The sequence below is a fragment of the Arachis hypogaea genome, chromosome 1 (genome assembly GCF_003086295.3).
Source record: "Arachis hypogaea cultivar Tifrunner chromosome 1, arahy.Tifrunner.gnm2.J5K5, whole genome shotgun sequence".
In the NCBI taxonomy this organism is placed as follows: domain Eukaryota; kingdom Viridiplantae; phylum Streptophyta; class Magnoliopsida; order Fabales; family Fabaceae; genus Arachis; species Arachis hypogaea.
This window is the reverse complement of record NC_092036.1, coordinates 55361674-55370440: the sequence shown is the minus strand read 5'-3', so window position 1 is coordinate 55370440 and position 8767 is coordinate 55361674. Positions and strand designations below refer to the sequence as shown.

At 32.3% G+C, this 8767-nt stretch overlaps 1 protein-coding gene across 4 annotated transcripts; it reads left to right on the top strand.

Moving 5' to 3' along the window:
• The first annotated feature begins 207 nt into the window (after positions 1 to 207).
• LOC112804578 (bifunctional aspartate aminotransferase and glutamate/aspartate-prephenate aminotransferase-like) lies at positions 208 to 2827 on the top strand. 4 transcript variants are annotated; one of them, XM_072198556.1, is made up of 7 exons: positions 208 to 374; positions 451 to 774; positions 1046 to 1242; positions 1384 to 1477; positions 1599 to 1702; positions 2114 to 2181; positions 2541 to 2827. In XM_072198556.1, the coding sequence occupies exons 3-5, from the start codon at positions 1120 to 1122 to the stop codon at positions 1616 to 1618; spliced, it is 237 nt and encodes a 78-aa protein (XP_072054657.1). In that variant the 5' UTR covers positions 208 to 374; positions 451 to 774; positions 1046 to 1119; the 3' UTR covers positions 1619 to 1702; positions 2114 to 2181; positions 2541 to 2827. The 4 variants fall into 4 exon arrangements, 3 of the variants coding, with proteins under 3 accessions (XP_072054657.1, XP_072054655.1, XP_072054656.1); XR_011863224.1 differs by lacking the exon at positions 2114 to 2181 and having other exon boundaries at positions 1179 to 1242; XM_072198554.1 differs by lacking the exon at positions 2114 to 2181.
• The last annotated feature ends 5940 nt before the right edge of the window (positions 2828 to 8767 follow it).

The window sequence follows — 8767 nt, the reverse complement described above, 5'->3', positions numbered from 1 at the left end:
GACCCTCCAGCATGGTAATCCGAGGCCACGTCAGCACTCCGGTGATGACTCATCACCTGAAATATGGCTAGGGACCACTTTGAGTGCTCGGAGCTCTATCTAGAAGACTACAATGGAGAAATCGGAATCTTAAGAATTATTATGAGTATTTACGTGAATCTCAGGGACGACTATGGTATTTACTCCCTTATCCTTACTTAGCCACTCACGGACAAAGGAAAAAAAGAACAAACAGAGTACGAGAGAAGAGAAAGGGATCGAAGGGGTAGAAGAAAAGAGGAATGAGGAGAGGACGGCGTTGGACAAGGAAGGAAGACAACGTCTGTAATTCACCGGAGAAAATGATCATCTGTGTCACCGTCGTTGGTCACCAGGTTAGCTTATCTAACAAACGTGGTCGTTTCATTATGTTGCACACTAACTCAGCCCTAACCAAACTCCATCGTCCAGAATCCACTCAATCCAAATCCAGAACGCCTCTCTCACACTCAGTTCAGGGCTCCTCTTATCAAGCTCCTAGTCATCCCTCAATTTCGTCTAGCCATTGCCTGCTATCGCCACCGTGGAACTTTGAACAGCCACCGCCTGCTCCCTCACTTCCCCTCTATCGTGCAGCAGCCATTGCAACCTATCTTCCCTTCCATCGTACAGCCATGCCGCCGCTAGCGCTAGCTATGTTCCAATGCTGCCACTGTCCCGTTTGAAAGTGCTCTTTGTCTCCGTGTCTCTGTCTCCCTCTTGCGTGCTCTGTTGAAGGCTTCTTCTAGCTTCTAGGTAATTTTTTTAAATATAATTGAATAATTTTTTGATTTTGTGAACTGTAAACTATGAACTGTGAACTATGATATGTGATTTTGAATTTTGATTTTTCTGTGAACTAAGAACTGAAGTTACTGAATTGAACTTTGTTGAATAATTGTGAATAATTATTGTTAGTTAAGTTGTGAACTACTGAACTTTGTTGTTGTTACTTCATTTTCTTGTTACTGGGTTGAATAATTATTGAATAATTTTGACTGTTAAGATTATTCAATTATTGGGTTAGAGTGGTTTGCCGTGGTGCCAGCTCTGTTCCACCGATTAGCGTTGTTCCCCCTTTTGCTCAATATCTGTTCTACTATGTTCTTGTCGAAGACTGTTTCCATAAGTGACCAGACCACTGCTCTTGTCAAAGCCAGAGTGCTGATTATTCGCTTGGCCGCAGGAGAACCTAATTTCGATACACATGCCCTCATAGCTGAGGTGAATTTTATTTTATTTTGTGTGAATTGTACTTTTATTGCTGCACATTTTTGCTTTTTGATTAAGGTGTATGATAATGAAATTATGATCATGAAGTAATGATCATGTGTATGTTTGATTGATGTGTGGTGAGTATGGTAGGCTGGGATTAAGGCTATTCGCGAAGGATACACACGGTACACCCCTAATGCCGGAACATTTGAATTATGTAGAGCGATTTATCATAAGTTGAAGGGTTAGCTAATTTATGCACTTCAAGTTTTTGTGTTTTGGTTACTTTTGTTAATTTTTTTTACTGATTTTTTTAGATGGGGGCTTATGTGGCTTTTGACAATTTTCCTAAATTTTTATTGCAGAGGAGAATGGAATTACATAAACTCCTGATCAAATTGTGGTAAGCAATGGAGCAAAGCAGAGTATTGCTCAGGCAGTGCTTATAATTTGTTCACCCGACAATGAGGTATGTAATGACTCTTTACCTTACTTGCGAAGACATTATGCTAGTTAAAGAAAAATGGTGAGTGTGCTTTAAATTTGTGCTAAAATACAAGGTTATGGGAAAAATTGACTTCACCATTTTAATATCTTGTTTCTCATTGCTTTTGAGTTTTTGGGGGCGAAATTTCTATTGTGATTCAAAGACCAAACAAAGGGTTGCAATGAAATTTGTGTTAGTTTTTCTTATAGATTAGAGATCTTTGTAGAAAAGATAAAGATAAAGTATACGAAGCCTTTAGGGTTTTCTTTCTAAATTTGTTCTTGAAATTGCTGTTTGATTTGTTCTTTTGTTTATGAGAACTCTTTTTTTTCCTTCTTGAATTGAATGTGGATTGCGGAAGTGTGTGAATTGAATTGTGTTGTCTTTTCACAGTGCCGCTATTGTCGTCTTCTCCTAGTGATGTCATCGTTGTGGTTGGCAGCGTCTTCGTCGTGTTCTAAGTTAGTTCAAATTTAAATTTTCTGGCTACTAAGACTGTCCACTTTGTTTGTTTATTCATTGATTTATTTTCTTCATTATTCTTAATAGTCCTCATTGGTCTATTTCAATGATATTTCATCATTAACATGAGAAAAATAATGTTCTGAGCATATCTTTTCATGTTTGTCTATAAATTATTCTGCAACCTTTTTGAAGTATGCTCAAACATATTCTTATTGAGAAAAAGTTGATTGGAGTAAAAGTCTGAATCTAGCACGTGTTATATGCATGCCATTGTTCTTTAGTTTTGTATCTTTTTTATTCAAAAGGCTTCATTTTTTTTCCCAGTTAAAAAGCTTGTGTTCCTTGTTGTTTGCAGGTTCTGTTTTTTGAAAATATGCACTTGGATAGAGAAATTAAACTATTGGGAGAATTCTTTCTTGCTGCCTAGACATTTTCGCTGCCAGTATTAATAAAACTCTTTAGAGGATTGAATTCCTTTTTAGGGTTGGCATTTCTGAAGCTTACCTTTCATGTGAAAATCTTAGTTCAAACTCTTCGATACTGAGTGAAAGATCCACCCTTTTTACTTGTAACCGACATTGATAAAATTATACTGCATCTGGAATTTTTTAGTTCACTAAATATATAATTATTTATTTTTTATGGTAAATGTTCAATTAGTTTTCTTTAGTAATTTGATTCAAATAGTTAAGGTTATTTATTGACACTAAAAAAAATAGTTGAAAATAATTTCAATGCAATATAAGAAAACTATTGTAAATAAAGAATTATATAATTACAAAAAACCGTTGTCAAAAGTCACAAAAGGCAATGGTATTAAAACCGTTGTCGAAAAAACACCACCAAAGGCAACGCTTTTGAACTGTTGTCTTTGTGAATAACAAAATTACAACAGCTTAAAACTGTTGTCTATTCAGTTATGATTTTAAACTATTACATCATGCAAGAGAACGGTATTAAACCGTTGCCTATCTAGTAACGGTTCTAAACTGTTCTTTAAAAATTGTTGTCAAAACCGTTGCCTATACCAGTAACTATGACAACGGTTTTTTGGTTGTCGTTGCCTTAAGTAAAAAACTGTTGCCTCTGAACATTGGCAACGGCTGCATATATCACAGGTCAACAACCGTTGCCAAACCGTTGTCTAAAGTTTTAAGAACGATTTTATAATCTATGGCAACAGTTTTCGACCATTGTGAAAACCGTTATTTGTTGTAGTGATAATAAAATTCTCCTGAACCCCAGCTTTGCTGCCCTGAAGGGCATGCCAAAGGGATTGAGCGTTGTTCTATTGGTTTGATTTTTTTTACTTTGCCAGAGCGATCGAAGATAGTATTGGTAGTGTATGTATAAAAAAAGATAAAATCTAAACCTAATCATAAGATTAATCAAATTAAATCCTAAATCTAAACTTCAATCTTAACAAAGTTACTTATTCTCCATCTACCCCTTCAAGTTAGATGTTACGATACAAAGGTATGTTTGGATCATCTTGATTGTCGAGGAAATTAAATAATCCGTGACCAGATAATGGAGAGTTTCCAATGAGATGACTGGTATGCTGTATATGTATACAACAACAGCTTTCAACTAATTAATTAATTAGTTTTTGATAACATGCATACACTGTAACTATACCCTAAGTATACTATAACCGAGTATATTCTAACGGTAGTGTCTTGTCAAACTGATGATAACTACAGTTTGTCCCAACAGCCAACTCAAACATAGCTGGGACAGTACATTCTAATTAACACTCTTATAAATAAAATATTTATATGTATTAAGCTAAGTATTCTATGTATGTAATGAGGAAATTATTATTAATTAACTAAGCATTATACAAAAATTTGGAGACCAAGAGTCTGATTTTCCCTATGTCTTAAATGAGTTAAATCCATGAATCATGAAGAATTAATTGTTAGTATATGGCTTTCATCAGCAATGAGTATACACATTAAGTAGGAAATATGATTTTTATTTTCGATGTTTATGTTTGGTTTTAAGATATTATATAGGATCAGAGAAACATCATCGAATTTGACCAAATATATATACACACCAATTTCTAAGTAGTAATGAAAACCAAGAAATCAAAATTGTCTCTACTTGAGATAAAGATTAAATTTTGTTTAACCAGGTGAGAGTTTGGTTCGTAAACTTTTTTGCTGTTCGGGTATCAAAATAGTTGCACTAGAAAAATTATTTTTAACGGTCATTTATTTTATTTTTAGCGGGAACAAAAATAATCACTAATATATTTAGTGACAATTAGACATTAGTCATCTTATATTTTATCACTAAAAGATTCTAGCGACAATTATATAATTGTTAGTAAAGATCTTTCTAATAACCACTAAAAATTATAATTTTTTGTGGTTATTTTTTCGATAATTTATATAACCACTAAAATAATTACAAAATTGTAATGTTTTTAATTTTAGTTACTATTGTTATTGCCGCTAAAACTTTAAGACAATTTTTAATTATATTATACTCATTTTACTAGAGCTAACAACCTATTTTTTTTAAATATCAAATTATTTTTTTAAAGATAATTATTATTATTTGTACATAATATAAATATACTAAAATTAATTATTATAAAATAAATATTTTATTAAACACAATATCAATAACAAGTCTACATATCTAATCTAAGAAGCAGGTTTTAAAATTTAAAAAATTGAAATAGTAACATCCAAGAAAATGTCTTAAGTAATTGTATATAATATTTGAGTTTTAAGTACTAGCATTTATAATGATAATAAAACCTATCCAAAACTTCAGTGAAGAACAAAAATAGAAAAGTATATTATCATCATTCTTCAAGCTTTCTCATGGAGAAGTTTTTTTTTTTATCAAAGTACCACACACCTGATAACAGACCAAAAGACACTCCACGGGCAAATTACATGAGAAAGTGATGATTATTTATACTATACCAGTTGGATGATAAAGAATCAATTCTAGACGTTCAAAATCAGTTGTATCATTCTAGATTATGGTTTGTTTTCTATATTGCAAAAATTTTCAGTCCAATTTATATTGGTTTGAATCAGTTATAATATAAATAACTTTATTTTAAAACTTCATAGTCAATTGTAATATAATTCGAGTCACTTTGAACTACCAAAGCATTTCAATATTTTTTTTTAATAAGTGTATTTTAAAAGAAGAAATTAATTTGGAAAAAAAAAAACTAGAGAAGGTAGAGAAAAAGAAGAGAAAAACCTGATCGGACACTACAAAAGTGCAAAATAGCAGTGAAGAAGGGAGGCTTCAATCTTAGGTCAGGGAGATGCTGGTTGGGACCTTGCTTTGGGCGTGAATAGTCCAAATACAAGCTATGTTAAAGTACAATCTTAGGGCCTTAAATATTTCAACTAGAACTTTAAAAGGGGGTATTTGGGATACCACTCAACTCTGCTAAGAGCCTAAGACACTAACAAATTATCAAAGACCAATGGATGAACTTCTATAGATGTGCTAGCTGATAAGGTTTTAGCTTTTACAAATGCATGATAAATTTAAGATAGGATTAATAACATCAAACGATCCATATAGCCAATTACACTTAATGAGAAAAGACTCTATTGTTATTGTGGTTGAATGCATTATAAACTCAGGATTTTAAAGTTTTAAATGAGCAAGACCAAAAGTATGTACTAGAACAAATGAAGAAACTAGAAACCTTAAACTCCACTGCCTACAAAAACTAAGAGGCTACCACTGTGACAAGAAAAAATGTATGATCAACTCGTTAGAAAGTGTACTATAAACAACTTAGTACCTTATTGGACCCAAAAGAAGATACTTTGTTCTTGGAACATAGAAAACAATGAAGCAAGGTCCAGCAGCATTTTGTAATGGAAAGAGGAACAAGAAGACACGACTTTGACAGACAAAAAGAAGAACCACAATAGCGTCCTCTCCTCCTTTTCATGCACTCGAGCCTCAAGTTGGGACCCAGTCAACCCCAAACCCATGGGATTGATGTGGAGCAGTACTATCGAGAATTCCAACAATTCTGGTTAGATATAATAGATAGAACATCATATTTTTGTACTGCCATTCAACGCTCACATCCAGAGCGAATTTCCTCTTTTGAACATCTACAATAAGAGTAGGAACAAGGTAGAAGAGAAGTTGTATCTCAAAGGATATGGGAGGAGGCACTAGCAAGACAAAGATGGCGACCAAAATCTCCAAAGAGGATGGTCGAAATCGAGGATGAGAAAGATGGGAATGAATGATGAACTTGGTAATTTTATTTGTGTGTGGTGGTTAGTTTTTCTTCTTTCGTTTTCTTTTTCTTTTATATTGTCTCTTTTTTTTTCTTTCTTTTTATGCATGACGTTTCTATTTTTTATTTTTTTTTCTTTAAATGCTTACTACTTGTACCTGTCCTTTAAACACTCCATTATTGTAAAGGGAGTTGCTCTTAATAAAAGGAATTGAATAATTAACAAAAAAGTTCTATTATTGAAATGTGGTGGTCAGCAATAATATAATTATATTCTATGGACTTAAAGTATTTGAATAGTCTTGAAGAGAAGGGAGACAGAATATTTAAAAACAAAGTTCTAGAAACATATTATGAGATGCTAAACATAAAAATCCTTGAATCAAAGAAAAAAAAAAGAGAAAGAAAAAAAAAGTATGAAAAGATAAAAAATATTCAAAAGCAATAAAGTTCTGAGCACAAATGACTACAATCCAGTTATGTGTCTGTAATATTTATATTTTAAAGAGAGATTTGGACAATTAAATTTGAAGGATGCCTCATCATCCTATAATTTAGGCTAACTGGCTCGGGATTAACGATTGAAAGCCCACATTAAAGAGTTGTCTTGAAACAAAATATTTGGAGTCTAAAGAGACTCTGCGCATCAATGTCTGGGTAAATAAAATCTTAGTTATGTGCTTGTAGTGTAATTGTATCAAGGAGAGGCTTGGGTGACTAGATTCAAATGGTGCTTTTTCACCCAATAACTTAAGCCAATTGAGTTGGGATTATCGACTGAAAATACTTTTTATTAAGTTAAACTCTGTTTATTTATTTATTTATTTATTTTTGATTGAAAATAAGAAAAGTTTTAATTTTAGTATTGTGATGCCTAAGGATCTTTAGTTATTTTTTAAGTTTCTTTTTCATTAGTTTTCTTAGTATTTAATCAAAGTTCTTATGTTTTTAGTGAAGTTTTGATGACTAATCATGTGTTTGGAATTTTGTTAGAATGATTGTGTTTTTAGTGAAGTTTTTAAGACATAATTAAGCAAATCAGGATGAAATTCAGAAGAAAACACAAGGTTTGGTGGCACCAGACTTCAAGAGGCCAAGTTTGGTGCCTAAACTCCAAGTTGGGCACTCAAATCCAGAGCCCAGCTCAAAGGACTGGCGCCCAGCACCCTATCCCCAAATGTAGTGTCCAATTTGAGCGTCCAACTCCTCCATTCCAAGTTCAGCGCTCTAGTGCCTGGGAGAAGGTAAGGTGGCTGGCGCCCAGTTCTACCAAATTCACAAGTACCAGGTGCCCTTGCACTCAAGCTAGGTGCCAAAACCTTAAGCCTAGCGCCAAGTCCACCAAGCCTAAGTCCACCAAGTCCAGTGCCCAGTCCATCAAGCTCAATGCCAAGTACCAATTGCAACTCCCAAGAAGCTTCCATTTAATTCAAGATTCAAGATTTAAATGATTACTTAGTAACAATTTTTTCTAGAAAGACATGATTTGGTAGTTAGGATTTAGATTTGATTAAATTTAAATTTAAATAAGTTGTTATCTTTTTTTTTGGAAGATAAAATTAGTTTTTAAATTTTAATTAGTTAAAAAGTTAGATTATAAATAAGTGAACAAGGTTCACATTTAAGATCACACATACCATCTTTTTTCGAAGAATCATACTGGAGCCATTTAGCACCTCTTTAATAATGTAGTTGTTTTTTTCTCTACCATGAGTAATTAAACCTCTCTTGTTAAAAGTTAAGAGTTTTGTTTTATTTTTATAGATTAGTAATGCAAGTAATTTCTTTATTTTAATTCATACTTTTTTACTTTTTTAAGATTGAGTTTCGTTCTTCATCATTAATGAGTAGAAGTATTAGAAAATATTCTAATTCTATTTTAGATTCTGTTATTTCTTTGAAAAATTTAATATTACAATTATCTCTAAACTCTTTCTCATAATTTTTAACTTGACTAGGAATAGTATTTTAAAATTTCTGTAGCTTTAAATTTAAACCGTTCTTCACCTCTTCTCTTAATTAATTGACCAAAAAATTGACAATTAATTAAGTTAAAAGAAATAAATTATCAAAAAATTTAAATTTAAATTTGATTTTAAATAATTTGTTGTGAAAAGATTTTTGTATGAGTCAAAATAAGAAAATACAAGAATTGCTTTTTCTAAAGAATTCAACATCTTCAAAACCTTTAACATTTTGGTATCCTTGATTTCATCTCTAATTCTCTAAGAGCTCTCTCTCTCTCGCCTAATAATCAAAACAAAATTAACTCTCTCTTTTAAGTTCTTTTCTCTACATCACGATCCAATTTTCTCTTGCTAAGATTTAATTGATCT